This window comes from Protopterus annectens, chromosome 17.part0 (assembly GCF_019279795.1).
Source record: "Protopterus annectens isolate FY-2018-M chromosome 17.part0, PAN1.0, whole genome shotgun sequence".
NCBI classification, from domain to species: domain Eukaryota; kingdom Metazoa; phylum Chordata; order Ceratodontiformes; family Protopteridae; genus Protopterus; species Protopterus annectens.
Window position 1 is genome coordinate 85,353,814 of NC_056751.1, and position 21,747 is coordinate 85,375,560.

At 41.6% G+C, this 21,747-nt stretch overlaps 1 protein-coding gene across 1 annotated transcript in view; it reads left to right on the plus strand.

Moving 5' to 3' along the window:
• Positions 1 to 21,747, plus strand: part of LOC122791689 (glyoxylate reductase/hydroxypyruvate reductase-like) — a 348,466-nt gene that overhangs the window by 118,802 nt on the left and 207,917 nt on the right. The window contains exon 4 of the mRNA XM_044059582.1: positions 7,213 to 7,329. Coding sequence (XP_043915517.1) covers positions 7,213 to 7,329 — 117 coding nt within the window. The remainder of the gene's footprint in view (positions 1 to 7,212; positions 7,330 to 21,747) is intronic.

A 21,747-nucleotide genomic window follows, 5' to 3' on the forward strand; every position in this document is an offset into this window, starting at 1 on the left:
CTCTTCTGTCTACCCTCCCTGTAGAGTACTGCAAGCTTTATTTTACTCATTTCTCCTCTATCTGCCTTCCCTGTGGAGTACTGCAACCTTTATTTTACTCATTTCTCCTCTATCTACCTTCCCTGTGGAGTACTGCAAGCTTTATTTTACTCATTTCTCCTCTATCTACCCTCCCTGTAGAGTACTGCAAGCTTTATTTTACTCATTTCTCCTCTATCTGCCTTCCCTGTAGAGTACTGCAAGCTTTATTTTACTCATTTCTGTTCTATCTACCCTCCCTGTAGAGTACTGCAAGCTTTATTTTACTAATTTCTCCTCTATCTACCCTCCCTGTGGAGTACTGCAAGCTTTATTTTACTCATTTCTTTTCTGTCTACCCTCCCTGTAGAGTACTGCAAGCTTTATTTTACTCATTTCTCTTCTATCTACCTTCCCTGTAGAGTACTGCAAGCTTTATTTTACTCATTTCTCCTCTATCTACCTTCCCTGTGGAGTACTGCAAGCTTTATTTTACTCATTTCTCTTCTATCTACCTTCCCTGTATAAAAATGTGCACAAGATGTACACCATCAGTGCTTTGCTACAACATTACATGAGTCTGCTTTTCTGTAGACTGTAATCTAAATGGCATTCAAGAAAAAAACTTCAGGAGGCCTTCAACCAGATGCTAAAATGGCTTAGGGTAAGCCAGGTTTGCTGCTGCAAAGTAAGGAAGCTAAAGCTGTTTCCTAAAATGCTGTTTGTTACTAGTCTTCATAACTTAAGAATGACTGCCTTAGATGTTATGGCTGAAGAAATCTGCAGTGATGTATGTTACTGTAGCGTGGTATACCCTGTTTTTGAGCTGGTCTACAAGTTACTAACTTTGTTCTGCTTCTTAAACTAGGTTCCATTACTAAAGGAGGGCAGGTCTTGGTATGCTGTAGTCATTATGGGTAGATGGACTTCTATCGTTCTTGTTTCTTTTAGTAGTCTTAGTCCATATTTAATGGTCTGCAAGGGCAAATCAGAAACACTTTACTGGCTTTACCTTGCACTGACTGTGCATTTTTGTTGAATAGAGCAACTACAGCTATTTAAGAAGCTGAGGAAGTCGTTGATGGTGCCAAGTCATATTCCCATAGGTGTATATGTCTCCAACATGTCCCTTAGTCCCTACTACAATAAAGGACATATTGATTTTCACTGCTGTGTGGAACCAGATTTTTTTTCTTTTTCTTGTATTCTCTGGTTTTTGCATCTGATTCCTTATTTGGTTCAAGGACTGTTTTCGTTTGGTATATTTTCTTTATCTTTGAACCAAGCATGGCAGGAAATGAAATGGATCGTTTGGACAACTTCCTACCTTCGATGGATTTGCCATCTAATAGGAGGAACAACTATCGTTTGTCTACTTTATTGGACTTTCACACTAATCCATTACTTAATGGAACTTCTATGCAGACAACACTGACTCCAGATAATCCTGATTTATCTCCAGCTTTCAGAGATGACTATCGCAATCTGGAGAATAAACTTTATAAGTTTAAGCGCTTGCAGTGGCAGCACTTTCATCTTGAGGCTTCACTGAGCCTTAATATAGCACCAAGGGGACTTCGGGTTCTCACCATGCCCAGTTATGGGCAAGCTTATCCTGAGCTACTTAGGCGCTGGCAGTTACTTAACCTTGAGTGCAGCACTAAATATAAGCAGCTCCTTATCAAATTTTTTAGACCAGAGGAGCTAACCAGAGGAGCTAAAACTATCTAATGAAATCCCCGAGTTGCAAAATATAATTAACAATACCTATTCAGATGAACTTGTTGGTGATAAAATGGATGTGTTGTTTGAAAATATTACTGGATATGACAAGAGACTTTCTGCTACCAGAAACTAAAAAATTACAAAGGTATTTGAAGGATTTTAAAGAAGGTAATGTCTTCTCTTGGGTAAACATACAGCATATAACAGGAAATGGGCAGAGCTTTGTAAGACCCAGAACTACATTGCATTCAACTGTTTCAGATGAACAAGCAGCATATGCAAGTGCTGTTAAAACTACCACTTCTACAGAACCCACAGAACTTTTACCCAATGTTCCTATTGTTTGTGTAAGTGAGGGAATTGTTTCAGTAGTCAACCTAAATACTTCTGTAGCTGCTGTAAGCAGTCACTCTGATGCTAGCACAAGCACTGCAGCTGTTCGACCTAAAACAAGCATGGCTTCCAGTGCGAGTTCGAATTCCACAGAGCAGGCCTCTGTACTATCAGGCTCCACCCGTGGGCATTTTTTCTTGAAAGAACCTCTGCCTATAAGAGGCAGATCGAGGAATCGCCTGCAAAATCAATGTACACTATGACTACACAGCCAGGAGGACGAAATAAGGTCAGGAAAGAGATCCAAACAAGCTTAGTTCACAATATCTCCACTTTAACTGACTCACAATTATCTGTGTTAAACAGATGTTTAACCTTTGTTCCGGCTCAAAGAATGGATATAACAGAGGTAATTAAAGACCTACACCTTTTTGGCAGAACTCTTACACTTAAAGCTATGTTTGGTAATTCTAATAATGCTGATTGTATATTTAGAAAGCCCAGCACTTGCATACCACCTAGTAATTCTACTATAGATCTGTTCATTGACCATTGTGAAAAACAACTTAGAGAGAAGTCTCTAGATAAGCAAACTAATAATTTTAGTAATTTATCAGCTGCAGAGTTACAAGCTCTAGTTGAATTGAAAGAACTAAATAGTATAGAAATACGTCCAGCTGATAAAGGAGGTGGTATTGTTGTTATCGACAAGGACAAATATAGAATCTATGTTAAGTCATCTCAGTGACGTTGATATGAATGCCATTTTACCTATGCATATACTCAGTAGTGTCATAGAAAAAGTACAGTTTTTGATCTTTGATGTATTAATAACAGGCATATCTGAGCAACTGTTTGAGTATTTCAAGGTGGAACATCCAACAGTCCCATTGATATATGGTCTACCCAAAATACAGAAGAATCCCTTAACTCCACCTATGCGCCCTATAGTTTCAGGCCGAGGTTGGGTAACTGAGCCACTTTCTATTTTTGTAGAAAAGACATTGCATGCTGCCTTGGCTAATTGTAGCACTGTTTTAAAGGATACCAAGAGTTTTTTAAATGAGCTATCTAAACAAAATGAAATTATCTTCGGACAATGTTTATTTGTAACTCTGGATATTGAATCATTGTTCACTGTTATACCCAATGAATGGGGAATTGAAAATGTCAGAGAATTGCTGTGTGAGAGAAACACCCCTGATACTAAGGTGACACTTATTTGCACACTTTTGGAAATCATCCTAGAAAACAATGTGTTTATTTTTAATGATGTTTATTATGCACAAAAAGTTGGCGTAGCTATGGGCACAGCTTGTGCTAATAGCTACACCAACCTATCCCTAGCTAATTGGGAAGCTAAACATGTACTTTTGAATAATGAATACCAGGTTAACATCAAATGGTATAAACGTTTTGTGGATGATATTTTTTTGTTGTGGCATGGCTCAGAGCAGCGGCTACAAGAGTTTCTTTTATACTTAAATCAGTTGAATACTTTTTTGAGTTTTACCTATGAATGTTCTGATAAAGAAGTAGAGTTTGTGGATGTTAAAATTACTAAAAATAATTTATCCACTGTGTCTACTCCTTTGTATAAGAAAACTGTTAGAATAATGTTCTACACTATGGCAGTATGCATCCGAATCATACGAAATTCAATGTGTTGAAAGGACAGATATTTCGAACTATGAGACTTTTAATGATGACAATAGTCTCATTGTTGCATTACAAACACTTAAACAAGAATTTTTAGAAAGAGGCTATAGTAGTAAACTTATTGATGCTCAAATAGCAGAAGGATGGCGGCATAGATCAGGTAAGTGCCAGCCATACTTTTCCCCCCTCCCCACTAGTATTAACAACAGGGATAATATTGACAGTACTTTCTCAAGTTATGCTTCCACTGATACCTCTAGGAATAAACTAAGGATGCCATTGACCTTTGCCAGTAATGTGCATGTAGCATATGATATTAAAAAGAACTGGGATATTCTGTCTACTGTACATGAGTTGAATGGGGTCATTGGCACACAGCCAGATTTTGCTTTTTATCAATCCTTTAATACTAAATCAACTATAATATCTGATAGACTTGGAACATATATGTGTAGGAATTGTATGGCCTGTACACATATACATATTGGTAATCATTTCACACATCCCACTTTGGGTTTTAAGATAGATACTGCTTTTTATGCAGATTGTCAAACAAAAAATGTCTATTTTTGCTATTGTACTACCTGCTTCTCATTTTACATAGGGAAAACGAATGGTGTTTAAGGATAGAATACTTGAACACCTTAGGGATATCAGGAATGTTAAAGAAACCAGCGCACTATCACTACATGTCGCTAAAGAGGGTAAAGAACATAAATTTAGCTTTATGGTACTAGAGATTCTGCATAGTACCAAGAGAAGAGGTGACATAAATAATAGAACAGAATCCAGTGAACAGAAATGGATTTTGTGCTTTCAAGCTGATAAACCTCCTGGTTTAAACAACAGAGTTTCCCTGAAACCCTTCCTTTAAAGCACGGCCATTAAAGCATTGATCTCTCTCTTAATATTTTATCATATACGTTTCAGTAGTCCATCTTTTATTATTTTTTACTATTGTTACCAGTTTTAAGTACATATTGTTCATTTAGTCTGCTTTATTCAATTTTTTAACGATCTATATATTCTACAGATGTATTTTATCACATGGCTTTTAGCTATGATGCACATTTTATCTGATTTTTGATTGGATGTTTTAGTGTTTAAAAATTTAACTGCTATTCTGTCTTTGTTGGTCTGATGAAGCGGATGTTATTCCGAGAAAGTGCTTACCTACTACAATAAAGGACATATTGATTTTCACTGCTGTGTGGAACCAGATTATTTTTCTTTTTCTTGTATCCTCTGTTTTTTGCACTGTTTTTTTGCATTTGGTTCAAGGACTGTTTTCGCTTGCCTACAGTTAGTCGGACTTGTAATAACTCTAGGGGGTCATACTGTTTAACCAATCTGCAGGTGTATATGTTTTTAATGAAGATGGATACTCCTCCTCCCTTGTTTTTTTTTTTCACGTTCATTGTGTGGTCTGAATGTGTGGAAGGCATTGTAGCCCTGCTTGGCTGGGGTATTCTTAGGCCTTGAACCATCTCTCTGTATCTGTGCAGACATCAGCATCTTCCAGGGTGAGAAGTGCTTCAGGTGAGTGCAGTTTCTGATTTAGACTCCTAGCATTAAGCAGCAAAACCCTGAATTTGTTTCTCTGGAGGATATTTTTCCATCTGGAATTTTGTTCTTATGACATTACCTAAAAAAAAGGCACTATGGAGGAGGCAGGTACCTTTGTCAGCAATCTAAAGCCTAGGGGCAATAGGTGAAGACCATCTCTGGCAAAGCAGTGTGGTCTGTCAACCATATCATCCCAGGCTGTCAGATACTGGATCCCCCTGGATTGACACCAGAAGTTAAGCCTATTGTTGAAGTCAGTCATTTTTGTTTGTATTGTGGCATCATCCTGGGTGAGGGAAGAATGCTGCTTAGGGCTAGGGACATACCTGTCTGGAACATGCAATCTGAAAGCTCCGTCTTGCGTCTTTTCATATATTCCAGTGAGGTATGTCTGAAATCATTCACTCCAACCTGGACTATGACAAAGTTATGCCAGTATTTGTTGTTGAGAGACTTGAGAGCATGTGTGATTTGGCAGATCCTAGCAGCTGACCATGACCTTCTTGTCCAGCCTAATGAGGGGGACATCTGTCTCTCACTATGGAATCACCTATGACCAAGACATTTGGTTTAGATACGTTTTGCCGTAGACACTTATTGGGTGTGAGACGCTGCTTGTGTTGTGTGTAGTGGGTGCTGTTGGGACCATATTGTGTGCAGAAGGTTTGTGCTTGGGAGGTCTTTGCTCTTTTGGTATATTTCTAGTGAGTACCTCCGCATATGTGGGTTTGTGTGTTGTGTGCTTGGTATGTTTTTGGGAGGTGTAGTGTGGGTGCTGACAACCTGCTTGTTATTTGGTTTGTTGTTACATGAGAGAAAGCATTGAGTCCAGATTCATAGCATAGGTGCATCTCACATATTGTATTTGCATATTTTAAGAGTAGTAGGTTGTTTGTATACACGAGGTAATTGGCTACATTGCCTCAGGATGCCCAAGTCAATCAGGCTGGAAGGAGAAATGGTGGGAAACTGACCTTCCATTATGCCAGGTGTATTCTGTAATAAGTGGTGGAGGGTGGGCTAGATGGACTAGGTTCTGTTGTAGAGCTAGTAAAATCAGCTAATCTGTTGGAGGTTTAGAGTTAGAAACTTGCACCTGGTGCCTCAAAAAGCACAGCTGGGTTGCTCTCTGAGCAGCAGTGTGCAACTGCGTTGCGCTATGAGAAACAGGAAAGCTTAGGAGGGTTCCCTAGCAGTTATATATGGAAAACGTGACTTTTTAAAGCATGTGTCTATACACAGTAGTGCTAACACCCATTGTGTGGTGCACAGCTATGTGCAAATGCTGTGTTTAAATCTTCGGTACATAAAGCAGTTTTCAAACAATCCAACCAATAGGATAGACCAAGACTAAGCCTTGTTCCAACAATCCCAAACTCAGATGGGTTCTTACATGTACTCTTTTGCCACAAGGGTGCAGGAGGGCCCTCTTTATGTAAGATGGCTGGCTTTAGTGCTCAGAAAATGCCAAACAGTCTAAATTCAGCAAGTCTGATTCAGCCTATGCTATAAATTGTTCAAGTACTGTAAATGGGCAGTGCAGAAAACAGGCACAAACAATAAAACAGTTTAAAGTAGGCATTAAAAACAGTTGCAAACAGTTTAAGTGCAAGGAAGGTTGTAAAAATAGTTATTTTTCAGTAGAAATCACAGGATGCACTGGGATTTCATTCAGATTAACTTCAGATCTCTGTTCCAAGGAAGCCAAACTCTGGAAAACTACTAAAAGCTTTTTTCCCTTTTCATTCAGCTGTATGTAACTTTCTTTTGAACATGAACAAAGTGCTGTAGTTTTCAGACAGGATTCCAGCTTGTGTTTTAAAAATATTTGCGGTAGTGCTGCTGTTTTCCATTAATTTGTGACCAGTATGAATCGATTTCTATGTGCTTTTAATTTTTTTTTTCTTGCAGTGGAATAAGAGTAGGATATACACCAGATGTACTGACAGATGCCACAGCTGAACTTACCGTTTCCTTGCTCTTGGCCACGTCTCGTAGACTGATAGAAGCAGCTGCAGAAGTTAAAAAGTAAGTAGAGCACTATGCCGTGTTTAGTGACTGTAGAGAAGCAGAGAGATGTAATGCCTTGTGCTGATGTTTAGAATGCGTACAAAGTTTGTCTGTTTCTGGTGCCATGTAGAAGTGGTCCCTTTTTTCTTCACAGCCTAACTAGGCCTCTGTAGCCCATTTTTAGTAGTAGCCTGAAGCTAGCATAATTATTTGCTAGGGTGAAAGTAGCTAACCATGATGGGGAAATTCCTCATTTCTGTTAGTCTGGGGAAGATGATCGGGTCCCAATACACATCAAAGAACATTCCTAGTGGAACAATGCTGGAGAGATAAGGGATACCCATTTTTGCAATGTTGAATGGCTTTCCAGTCTTCTGTTGTGCAGCAGCGAGTATGAAACTTTCTGTTATTAATGCTGTAGATTGAAATAACTAACCCCACAATCCATAATTCCATGTAAAATCTTTACAGAGGTGTGCTATAGCCTATGTCTTAACTGGCAGAAGGACAACATAATGTGACTGAATTTGGCTATGTCTATGAATGGGTTAGCCTTGTGGCTGTATTTGGGTATCTAGTACAGAGCCTGTGAAGAAGTGGCACATCCACAAATACAGCAGTTAAAATACAGTTAGCCAAACAAGTTAGTAAAGTATAGTTTGAGGGAAGGGTCCCACTGTGAAGTTGGAAACTGAGTGCAGTCTGGGAAGAAAGGTATAGTTAAAGTATATAGCTAAAGTGGGAAAGGTTATCTGCACTGTGTGAGATGCTGGGCAGAGCAGATGCAGAGAGAGAGAGAGAGATTTGTAGAGAATGATTCTCCAACCTCAAGTTTTACCAAGAAGTAGATAAGTTGAATTGGACCTGAAAAGTACTAGTTGCTGAGCCTGTTGTTAAAATTCAGCATCAAAAAGCTTTGTGGCTAAAACAAAGATATACACCTGTAGAACGTGGGACATTGGTAGACCCTGGTCTAGAATTAAAAACTTATGAAGAGGAAGGTACTAATGTTTGCATTACGCTAGAAGTAAAGGCCAATAACTTGACATAAAGTGAAGGTATTCATTTTTTTGTAAAGAAGGTGTTTGTGTACTGCCAAGTATAAAAGAGAAGTACAAAACATAATGCAGGGTTTTCTCTGAACTGCAGGGTTTTCTCTGAACTGAGTGCCAAACATATTGAAATGTATAAAGTTTTATTTCTTTGATTATATAAAAATGGCACTGAACTGAGGTTTCCAAGTTTTGAAGAATAAAAGTTGGCTTGATTTTTAGAGTGAGTGTTGTAAATCAAAATGTTTCATTTATTTATTTTCATTTGCTGACTGGAGTAGTGCAGCTGATCCAACACTCACTTTCATCTGAGACCTGGGGAGTAAGTTACAAATCAGAAACATGTAGTAGTCATCGTCATTTGCAGTTATAATACGTGTATAGATGATGCACATCAAAAAACCAAAGTATTTTCACTTTCCAAGGAGGAGATGTTGAAGGCAATTACATTCAGCTGACATATACATGGTAGTTGATGTGAGTGGAAAGTATAAAAGTGGTAGAAAGTACAAACGCGTGAGGATGGAATATTGTAGAGGTTAGGTAAGTGAAGCTGACAGTAGCTAGTAGGGTATTCAGTGTAATACAGTACAAAGTCGTAGTACGCAGGGAGGCAAAGCTCATCACAGAATCATTTAGAAATACTAGGCAATTGAGTCACAGGACAGTTTGCACCATGGTATTACCCACACCCTTGCTGTTCTCCCTCTTCTCAAGGAGGACAGAGCAGGTCAGTCCTGGAGTAAATTTTGAGTAATCGTCCATGTTCAATTTGAAGGATGCTAGGGTGTGACTTTAATGCTGGAACAGACATTTCCTGCAAGTTAGAGTATGTGTTCGGTAATGCTTTTTCTCTCTCCAAAATGTTTTATGTGCTGGTGGAGATTGTCCCTAGTTCTAACAATAGTGGTATTTGACTCAGAAGATGGAGATCAAGGAGGATGGTGTCTGTAATGGCATGAAATGAGTCGTAGATCACCCTGACAAGATTATAAGAAACTGAGGAAAAGAGATAGTAGGTCAAGCCTTTCATGGTACTTCAAGGACTTGAGACCAGTGATCTCCTTTAAGAACCTCCAGGGCCTTTCCACTTGCTTAATATGTCAGGAAAGGTGTGTCCCAAAGGTGACTTTGTACTCTGTTTAATTAAACTGCATATGGGCAGTATGCCTGTAGATGTTAGTTGTGCTAAATAGAAGGAAGCTTGGAGAGAAGTATGTGCATACAGTACTTTCACATTCAGTCAGCTGTTTTGAAAATTTCTTAAGGTTTTTCTCCAGTTAAATAGGGGGGGGGGGGGTAGCGTTAGCTGATTGGGATGGATTATCAATTTGAGTTGATATATGGCAAGACACCTGTATGGTTTAACTATGTTGTTTACTGTCTTTAACTTAGTATTAGTGTGGTGAATTTTATTTATTTATATATTTTAAAGTGTTATACAGTGATTTTTGTTACATTTGTAACAAGTTTCAATAAAGCTGCTAGATTTGCTGAAGTTTGTATAGTTTTGAGAAATGAAAATATATATAGCAGGTTTTGGACAAGTAATGTGTGATGTCTCGTGTTTTGTTTGGAAGGAAGGTCTAGATGTGTAGAACATAGGTTCATAGGTGTACACTAGGCTAATGGCCCTGGAGCCTTTACAAGCCTAGCCCATAGGATTACCCTGGCATCATGCCACCCAACCTTAGTTCCCATTCCTAGTTTTTATTTGTTTTGGATGTTACGTAGTCAGTGTTTTATAAAAGTAATCTGGTCAATTTGTGACTCTGTATAACTGACTTGAGTTGGGGTGTTAGTTGATGCTAATTTGTGTGGCTTGTTATAGTCGCATCTAATGGAAATGCTGATGTTTTTTATTTTTACATTTAGCAGCAGTAGAGACTCAGTTAGCCATGTTTCAAATTTGTTTAGGACTTCTTTGGTTAGTTGTTGCGGTCTTAGTGTTTGCAATGCAGATTATGATGAAGTCATTGGCATACTGTGCGATAGTGGTTTTGACTGTTGTTTTGTGTATGTTGTTTACAAACATGTTGAATAGTAGTGGGCCAAGGATAGAGCCCCAGGGTAGTCCAGTTGTACCTGGTAGGAAGGCAAAGAAGTGTGTTGCCAGTGACAGATTGTTGTCTTTGTGTGAGATAGCTTCTTTATCTGTGCTGCTCTCAATCTGTGCATCAGTAGCATGTGAGAGACTGTCAAATATCTTAGGTTAAGGAAAATTATAGCTGTGAAGAGATGTTCATTTTTGAGTTGATTAATAGTGTTCAGGTATATGGGTAAAGCTCTTTCAGAGTTATGTCCTGGTTTGATGTGGTAGATTTTTATGTTTAGTTAAAAGATGATTCATTATTTATGAATACATATTTCAAGTATTTTAGAAAATGGGGTAGTATAGCTATTGGTAAGAAATACGCTATGTTAGTGTGCTAAATGTGTAAAGGTGAAAGTAAGTGAAATGAATAAAAGTAAAGACTGTGTTGCCCAGAGTGATGATGCCACTGTGGGAAAAATACAATTTTGAATTTGAACTAAATTTTCTGCTGTTTTACTAGAGGTACTTGAAATAACTTGGTATACTTATGGTCTTCTGTTTGGAACATGGACGGAAGATTGTGGATTCAGGATGAGTTTGATGAAATAAGACTGGTTGATTGCAAATAATGAGGTTCCCATACTGTGAAAAATTTGCTGAGCTACATGTATCCGATTTATAGGATTTTTACCCTTCCAAGCATAACTTACTTGGATTTTATTGTAATGCCAGCTAAGGAGATCTGTTGTATATTTTGAATATGTTAGGAGGGAGGGGAAGCTATGCAACAAAAAAAAATATAAGGGGTACAAACCCCAGGCTGCACACTCCTCCTTTATTATTCTTTCTCATTATTCTTAACTGTGGTTGCCACACCTCAGAGCATGAGTGATTTACTAACAGAGAGTCTTATTTCTTCAGAAGATTGCGAGTTTAGAGGGTTCCAGTACAATGGATTTTGAATATCAACAGATTATTACCATGTGGGGTAAGGAACAGCACAAAGTGGAGTAGTGTGACAGTGGTGAGATCTGCAGTGGGAATGACAGATGCATTTAAGGTGGAGGTGGGATTACATCAAGAATCAGCTCTGAGCCCTTTCTTATTTGCAGTCGTGATGGACAGGTTGACAGCCGAGATTAGACTATGATGTTTGCAGATGACATTGTGATATGTAGTGAGAGTAGGGAAAAGGTTGAGGAGACCCTGGAGAGGTGGAGATATGCTCTAGAGAGAAGAGGAATGAAGGTCAGCAGGACTAAGACAAGAATATGCATGTGTGAATGAGAGGGAGGACAGAGGAATGGTGAGGATGCAGGGAGTAGAGTTGGTGTAGGTGGATGAGTTTAAATACTTGGGATCAATAGTTCAGAGTAATGGCAAGTGTGGAAGAGAGGTGAAGAAGAGAGTACAGGCAGGATGGAGTGGGTGGAGACTACTGTCAGGAGTGACTTGTGATAGACTAGTACCAGTAAGAGTCAAAGGGAAGGTCTACAATAGGGTAGTGAGACCAGCTATGTTATATGGGTTGGAGACAGTGGCATTGACAAAGAGGCAGGAGTCAGAGCTGGATGTGGCAGAGTTAAAGATGTTAAGATTTGCACTGGGTGTGACTAGGATGGACAGGATTAGGAATAAGTATATTAGAGGGTCAACCCAGGTTGGACAGTTTGGAGACAAAGCCAGAGAGGCGAGATTGCATTGGTTTGGACATGGGCTGTGGAGGGATGCTGGGTATATTGGGAAAAGGATGTTAAGGATGAAGCTGCCAGGTAAGAGGAAAAGAGGAAGGCCTAAGATGAGGTTTATAGATGTGGTGAGAGGGGACATGCAGGTGGTTGGTGTGACAGAGCAAGATGCAGAGGACAGGAAGTAATGGAAACAGATGATCTGCTGTGGCAGCCCCTAATAGGAACAGCTGAAAGAAAAGAAGAGGGGTAAGGAACAGCACATCAGACTAGCAGCTACTACAATAAATAGGAACACTTGTGCTGCTTTGATATACACAATCTCATACCAGAGAATTGAAAGTAACCCCCCTTAGATAAGTAAAATCCACAGAAGAACTTCTTTCTCTTCTTCGCTTTTCTCCTCTGAGATACTTCAACATTTGTTTGGAGCGTGCTGCCATTGTTTCCATATTTGCTGCTGTGAAATTCCAAGGTTTGATATTGGGAGCCTTTTGCAGTTTAAGCTTTTAGGATTTCCTCCCTTGCAGTTGCTAGGTCAACTGTATTTTGTCTTCCATTTTTGCTGCTGTGGGCTGTATGGTCCTCTTGCTGGTGCAAAAGTAATTTTCTTTTTTGCCACTCACACATTTAAAATAATGATATTGACACTGATTGTGGAAAAGTTTCCATTTTTTTATCTAGAAATATTTGTATGGTTCCCATAATATGATCCAGTACCCATGCAAGTAGCATCTGTACTCCTTTGATTGAACAGCACAATGTCCAGTATTGATGTGTGCGTACAGCAATTTTAATTGGATCACATGAAAATGCAGAAAGAAGAGGGGCTCAAGGCCCCCCTCAATGTCTTACAAGTTGGGGCAATTGAGAGTGCATGGTGTAGTGGTTGTCATGGGGATTCCCGTTGAAGTTCCAAGTTGAAAGTGGGCACAATGAGAAGGTGAAGGATATAAAAGATAGTTGTTATAATACCCTCTGGTTGGAAGTCTTTCTTTGAGGAAGACTGAAGTGCCACCATTTCCTTCTCTGTTAATAAGGGGTTTAGCTTGAACCTAACTTCAGCTGACAGATTGAGAGGCAAATGGATGAATTGTGGGAATTGTACTCTGGCCTTCTCCTTGGAGGATGCATCCTAAAATATCTGTGCTTTCCATCCCTCAGCTAAGTGACTTGTATTTACTTCATGTAAAAAAAAATTAAGCTGCAAGCATTTGATGTCATCAAATTGCTTCTATAAAAAAAATATACTTTTGCAACTGGCCCCACACCCAGAGGGGTAGTCATGGTAGTCCCCTGACACATGTTCATTGGTAGCATTTGGGATCCACAACTTTTTTTGGGGGGGGGTCATTCCCTAGACTTTACAGGGCTGAACAACCCAGTGAATCATTACTTAGCAATGACACTTTTGAAGAATGTTATGCTTGTTTGCCTGGCAGTTGCTCTATTGTTTGTTTATATGGGGCTTATAAAAGCAATCCATTTTTTTCAGTGTCCACCCCACATACCCATAGTGGCAGCTGGGATTTATTACAGAGCTAAAGTGGACATTTTTGGATACTATTTTAAAGCCACTATCTGTAGGATATAAAACATTTTCATTCAATAAGGTATTGAGTTTGATGCAGATTGTTTTTGTTGCAGTTGATATAAATTCTTTATATACTAGTACCCCCATGAATCTGGACTGAAAAATTTTAAATGGTTGCTCAGTTTTACAAAGTATACTAGCAACGTTTTCTATTTATACCTCACATCATATGCATTCATTTTGGACAATTTCCTTTTGTAAGGGTATGTTATTTGCTGAAACAGGACCGCAGTGGAGGACACCAGTGGCACATGTTTAACCCATAAGAACCACCAAGACTTTCTTTCTTTATTGATTTATTAATAGTGACATTGTTAAATTTTGTTTTATTGACATTTTATCATTAATATTAAGTATTTTAATTTGGACTTTTTAATTGTAGTTAACTGTTCATCTCATATAATAATTTCTGGTAGTACTGAAATAGTTTTTTTTTGTAACACCTTTACTACATTATCACTTAAGACATAAATAATACATACACATTAATAGAAGATAGTACAAATCCTATTAACATACCATATTCGTACATTATCCCTATTTTTGTCTTTTTAACAATTATTCATAGGTAAATACTAGATTATCCATGTGCAGACTGTTGCATCCGATTATTGGTTAATCTTGTTAGTGTCAAACTCTGTATCTAGTATCTGTTTGGTAAAGACCTTAACCATTATGCCAAACCCTTCCCTTAATAAATTAGAAAACAGCCAAAGGTAAGAATCAAACCCTGCAGATGTCTGTGAGGTAAGTACCTTAACCATTATGCCATTACCTAGCCATTCCAACATTACATAAACTGCTCAGTTCCTGCCTTCCCTTAAGTAAACTTTACTACTAGTCTTGAACATTATTCTGCATGTATTCCTACAAATTCCATTTATTTCTATGTAATTCGATTCTTCTTTTCTAATGACCTCATCTCGTGTTCACTTATCTCTCTTAAAATTTTCAGTACTTCAGTTACAGCTGGTTTAGTTTTTTATTCCCACTTTTCTAGTAATTGCTTTTTTGGCAGACAGTAGCATTAAATTTAACAGGGCTTTACTGTGTATAGGCAGCTTTGATCTGTGTCCCCATTCAAAAGAATAATTTCCTTAGTTACAGTAATTTTCTCCCCCAACATTTGATAGATTACTCTGAAGGGAATTTTTATAATCTGCCAACTTGTTGCACTACCAAAAACATGTTCCCAATTTGCTCTTCTGTTTTAACCACACCTCCAAGCATTTGCTATCTACCTGTGGAAAAATTCTTTGAGGTCTGCTTGGGGTATCGAAATACCTATGCAACCACTTCCAAGCAAAAATTCGAAACCCTCTGGCCTTTATTTTTTTAGGAGCCTTACAATTGTCCTGCCATTGTTACTTTTAAATTGCCTTCCCAGTCTTTTCTAACCTCCTCAGACTGATTCTTATAATTATGCAGTATTTTATATGCCCTACTAATTGCCCTTTTTAACAGCAGCTTATGCTCTGGACTCAGCTAAAATTCTACCAGAGCTGGTCATCAGTCTCTTATGGGAAGTCTCTTATGGGAAGGCAGTCTCTAATCTGGAATCCAAACATCTGCTTTGCCTTATACCACTGTGTTACTTTTGCCTTTCTAGTTATTTGCTACCAGCCTTGGCTCTTTTGCCAATTTTGTGAAGTAAATTCCAGCTCCAGCTCCCAATTGCCTGTTGCCTATATCCCTACTTGTAGTCATCCCTAGTGGCAAAATCTTTCTGCATTTCTACATTGACCTAGTTCTTAGAACGCTTTCTATAAATTTATGAATATAATATTCTCTAGTGCTATTTTCCTTGGGGAGCTTCATCCAAAATCCTACTGTCTCATTATCTCTTAAACTCCCATCTTTTCTGTTTCTTCATCATCATCATCATCATCATCATCTCTTTCCACTTTGATTTATAACTTTCTGTTTGGGTTATGTTTATGAGCATTAACTGCAGCTCTGAAGTATCAGTTCAAATCAGGTAATCCTAAACCACAGTGTTCTTTGGAGAAGATCAACTTGGCCAACTTATCACTTGACCTCCCCTCTCAGATGAATTCCTTCAACTCTTTATTATCCAACTTCTCCTCTGGTTAATAAAAATATGTCTGACCTGGATGTAAAACTAAAGGAGCTAAAAGCATTTGCATTGCTTGTATCTTACTACCTATATCCATAAACAAAAGCTTCCAGTTTCACAGTTTTGTATTGCATTTTGTTAAGTCTGTCCCCACATAGCCATAGCTGCCATAAATGAATCCTTTGAATCCGCATACCCAAATACTTCTTGTCATGTTCTTATACATATGGATATTGTTAAACCAAGTCATGTGTTATAGGCATTGTTTTATCTTCATTCATTTTTATATCCTGAAAAGACTTGAAACTGTCTCAAAATATTCCACAACATAGAAGTGTCCACCATCTAGAAATAAAGCCAGCTTTTCTTGATTACTATACCAGTTATATCCTTAAATTTATAAATTTGTGTGTCCCTTATTTTCTTTGCCACTGCCTGTAAATGTAAAGCAAATAAAAGTGGGAAAGAGGGCACCACTACTTGGTTTCTCTGTAGAAACACAGCTTGCTGGAGAGGAACCTGTCCACATTAATTGCTACCTTACAACCCTTCATAAATTCTCCTAATTAACTCTATTATTCTATCCAGGAGTGTGAATGCTTATGTTGCCCTACTCCTAAAATCCCATCTGACTGTATTGAATGCTTTCTCTGCATCAAGACCCACCAGCAATAGCTATGTTTTCTGATATTCTGTTTCTTTGTGGATCATAATTCTGTTAATGTTAGACATTTGTCTCCTTTGCACAAAATTACATTGATCTGTATCTATCAATGTTGGCAAAACCTTTAACATACTCTTAGTACAGACAGATGTAACACTGTTTAAAAATGAAATGGGTCAAAATGAGTCTGGATCTGAAGGGTCATTACACTCTTCAGGTCATACGGCCATTACAGCTTTTTTTCCAAGATGCTGGTGCCCCCCTACTTTTTAAATACTGTTATTAAAAAACTTCTAGATCTTTTATCACTTTCTCCCTTATAACTCCCACAGCCATTTCTTGGAGACTTACCTGTTGATTGTCTTTTTACTTCTGTCACTACTAGAGCCCCTGTAACAAGCAGGCTGTTACTCCTCTTTTTCTTTGTCCCTGATATTCTGTTGAATATCCATACTGAAATCCTTTCTTTAACAAATCCATGTGCTTATTTTTATCAAAACATGTCATCTGAAGTAGTTAACTTCATTTGATCAGCAACCTGTGGGTATCGGATCCGATTCGAATCCGAGCCGGCAGCTTTTCAAGCTAGAAATCCGAGCTCCAGTCTTCAGATCTCGTTTGCCGCGGCTTCTAGAAGCACGTGTGACTAGCTCCTGGCGATTTTTGTGAGTTTTTGAGGTGGATTTTTCTCCGTATTTTCAGGCTAAATTGTGTGCGTGTATGTTAGTCGACCCTTTAGTTAAATTAGTTTAATTGGGTTTAAGTAGTTTGTTAGACTTAGCATTTTCCCTTCCCCTTATCTGTGTGTGAGGGTGTGTGTTTTTGAGTTTAGTCATGGCCGAAGGCCCTAAGGCCATTTTTTTCAAATGCTTTGAGTGTGGCCATAAGCTGTCCCCAGCCGATGGCCACACTCAGTGCGTTCTTTGCCTGGGGGTTGAGCATCTATCATCAGGCTGCCAGATTTGTGCCGCCTTTAACCCCCAGCCTTTGAGGGACAGGAGGACCAAGTTAATCTTAGCAGGCCTTTTGCCCGCAAATTCTTCCTCCTCTTCCTCAGTGGCTCCAGCTGCGGCTGTTCAGCCAACGCTTCCTACTCCCCTGGCTAGGACTCAAACTCCCACCGTGTCCCAGGGAGAGAGGGACCCTAAAAAGAAAGAGAGAGAGAGAGAGAGGGACAGGGAGAGGCATAGAAGCCATAAGCGGCAGGCCAATTCTGTCCCCTTCGGCCCCGCTGGCTAAGCTGCTCTGTTCTCCCTTGAAGGTCTGTGGGTCATCCCCCTCTCAGCTCCATTCCTCACGTTTTTCTCCGCAGCTGGATGAGGAGCCCCGGCCACCTTTGAGGTCGTCGAGGTGGCCTTCCCGGCCAGCCTCGGTGGCTTCTAGATCAACAAGAAGCCTTTCTGAAGCGGACATGGACCGGATGATGTGTCGCTTCCTTCAGGCCCAGATGCAGATGGGAGTGCTCTTGCCTCCCCTCTCCGGGGGGGGGGGAGCTCGGCCCCTTTCTTTGCCCCCATTGCTCCTACTCCGATCCGCTATAGGGTTTCGGAGCCATTGGATCCAGGTAGCTTCGAGCCAGGGAGTCGGCGCCGATAGTAATCGCTTCTTCGCCGGCCTTACCCTCGAGTTTATCGGGTCCTTTTTCAGATTAGAGCTCTCTGGGCCATGAGCAGAGCCTCGGATCCGGAGGGGTGAGTGTGTCTTCGGCTCTGAGGCGTTCGGAGCACACTTCTCTTTCGGGTCTGATCGCTTTGGCGCCGATCCACGCGTCTGATCCGAGGGGGCTACTCTTGGATCCCAGGGAGAGCGGTTCACCTTCGACGTGGAGAGGGTCCTCTCAAGGGATTCGAGGCCCCAGGCTCGTGCTATGGATCCACCCGCCATTCCCTCGCAGATGGGCCTGTCTTCCGTCATCTGGCCCCAGGGACAGCCTGCGTTTACGTCCCAGATGGTTCCTGTAGAGGAACAAGACCCGGTTGGTGAGCCCTCCTCGAACAGCCCCCCCTAAGGAGGTTCCTCACAAACGAAAGTGTAAAAGGAGGCACTTGGACTCCCCCCCGAGTCCCTCACGGAAGACACTGACTTGGAGGAAGGGGAAGGTTCCCCCAGGTCACCCCCCCCCCTGAGGATGTCTCCTTTGGAGACATTATGGAGATGTTATGCATTAGACGGGGGTGGTCAGCCCAAAAACTTTCCTCAGATGAGTCTGTGTTTCTGGAGGCGTTTGACGCAGGCCCGTCTACCTCTTGGATGTCCCCTCCGGCCGACCCCCTGGTAGATTTAATTACTACCAGGGCGTGGAAGAAGCCAGACACTGTAGAGTCGATTCCCAGGAGACCAGACAAGATCCTTAGTCCCCCAACAGACAAGATAGCGTGGAGTAAAGGTTCCCCAGTGGATACCATGTTGGTAGCGGCTGCCACCAAGAAGAAACTGGCACAAGATAGTTCCTTGGTCCATCCTCCCGACAAGGAGTCTCGGACGATGGACCGCATTGGAAAGCAGATGTTTGCTTCAGATACCTTCTCCGTAAGGGCATTGAACTACTTGGCACACGTGATTAGGCTCCAGTGGGATCTAGTAAAAGAGTACGCTGGGTCACACCCGGAGTCCATGTTGGCCGAGGACAAACTAACCTTCTCGGCACGAATGGCCACTCTAAAATCGATATCCAACTCATCTATGCGGCATCTCTCCCATGCCATGGAGGGGGCGGCTAGAGCCAGCGAAGCAGGCATCGCCTTATGGTGTCACGCCTGGCTCCATCTTTGCGACTTTGCGGAACCCTTCAAGGCATCCTTCACGAACGCTCCCTTTGACAGTTCTACACTGTTTGGCAAGACCATCCGTGATACGCTACTCCAGAGCGAGAAAGACTGGAAGACGTCTGCCATCTGAATCCGCTTCTCGGCTCCTCAAAGGTCCTTTTCCAGGAACCAGAGAGGACAAACGAAGATGTGGTTTCGGAAATCTCAACAATCCCAATTCGTTCCGGACCCTTCGTCCTTCAGAGGCAGGGGAGGACAAGGCGGATGCCGACCCAGAGGCAGAGGGGCGCCGAAGAATTTTGGGTCGAGGGAACCCTTTTCCGACCGACCCGTGCAACAATCCTGAGGGGTTTGCCCGACTGCTCCTCTCTGGAGGCAGTCTGGTGGCGTTTCTCAGAACACCTAGCACATTGGGGGTCCATCACGACAGATCGCTGGGTGCTCCGAATAATATCCAGAGGTTATTCTATTCCCTTTGTAAATTCTCCCCCTCAGTTGGGGCGCCTCCCCAATGTCCCACTCAGTCAGAAGGAGGAGGCGGCATTAGAGATAAAAGAGCTGCTAAGAAAAAGAGCCATCTAGCACGTCCCCCCAGACTAGTCCGGATCGGGCAATTACTCCAGGTTCTTTTTGGTGCCAAAAAAGACGGAGGACTTAAGGCCAATTCTCGACCTGTCCACATTGAACCTGTTCATTGCCAAGGAGAAATTCCGGATGGTCACTCTTCAATCCATTCTCCCCCTTCTGCAGGAGAACGACTGGATGTGCTCCATAGACCTCAAGGATGCGTACTACCACATTTTAATGGACAGACGATCCAGGAGGTTTCTCCGCTTTCGGTTGGGGACCAATCATTATCAGTTCAGGGTCCTCCCTTTTGGCCTCACCACAGCCCCCAGGGTGTTCACCAAGGTCATGGCGGTTGTAGCGGCCCACCTGAGGCTTCAGGGAATACAGGTCTTTCCTTACCTGGACGACTGGCTCCTCGCCGCTCCCACCAGGCATCTACTATGCTCAGCCAGGGATTGTTTCCTGCTTTTGGCCCACCAATTGGGGATCACCATAAATTACAAAAAATTGTCCCTTCACCCTGTTCAGGTCTGGGCTTCATAGGGGCCAAAATAGACACGCTTCAGTCCAAGGCCTTCTTGACGTCGGACAGACTCCGCAACCTAACTCTCCACTTCTTAGCACTTCTACAGTCTTCGGCCCCACCAGCGGAATTAGTCCTGAGGGCTCTAGAATCTATGGCGGCAGCTATCACCCTTTCACCCCTAGCCCACTTGAACATGAGGGTTCTTCATTGGACCTTGCAGGTCCAGTGGTCCATCCTTCGACATCCGTTGGACTTCCCGATTCCCCTCAGCAGGGTTTGCAGGGAATCGCTGCTTTGGTGGCTCCATTCTCGAAAGCTTTGGGAAGGGCGGCCCGGTTTTGATGCCTCTACCCCAAGCCACGGTGACCACGGACGCTTCTCGCCTAGGGTGGGGGGGCATTGCATGGGCAGAACCGTCCAAGGCACGTGGACTCCCAACAGAGACCGTTCTGCATATCAATGTTCTGGAGATGAGGGCAGTGCTTCTAGCGTTGCAAGCTCTCCATGCCCTTCTTCCTCTAGGGACTATTGCAATTCAGACAGATAACATGTCGGTGGTCTGGTACATCAACAAACGGGGGGACCAGGTCTTACCCTGTTTGCCGAGAGGCCATGAGAGTTTGGGAGTGGGCGATATCCACCAACCATTTTCTACTAGCGACGCACATTCCGGGTCGGTCCAACATTTTAGCGGACAAGCTGAGTCTAACTATCCTCTCACCTTACGAGTGGTCTCTAAACCCATTAGTAGCTAAACAGATCTTCCTCAGATGGGGTCAGCCTTGCTGCGATCTGTTTGCATCGCCTTCGAACGCAAAGTGCAGTGAGTTTTTTGCTCTAATTCCCCCACCGGGGAAGAGTCCCAGAGATGCTCTAGTTCATGCTTGGTCACCCGGTCTTCTTTATGCTTATCCTCCTCTCCCCTTAATGACAAAATTCTTGCAGAAAGCTCGTTGGTTGGGGAGCAAGGTTATCCTCAGCCCCATTCTGGTCTCGTCAAACCTGGTTCCCGTACCTGCGGTCTCCTCTCATAGCTCCTCCTTGGATCTTAGATCCCATTCCGGATCTGATTTCTCATCCTTCGGGATTGAAAACTCCGAATCTGGACGACCTCAAGCTTTCGGCTTGGCTGATTCAGTTCCGTTAGTGGCTAGGACTCCTGGTATCTCGTCCACAGTTAAATCCATCCTGGTGACGGCACATAAGCCTTCTACCAGGAAAGTCTACAACAGTAAATGGAAACGTTTTTCTATCTAGGCCGGGCATTGGAATTTGGACCCCCTTTTCGGCTCCCATTCCAGCAGTACTTGAATTCTTTTCTCACATTTTTCATCAAGGGGCCAGTTCTTCAACTGTGAAGGTTCAAATGGTAGCCATTTCCCACTTCCACATCGGCGACAATCTTGGTCCCTTAGCTTCCTCTAAGATCTGTAAGACCTTCTTGAAGGGCACCTTTCTTTTA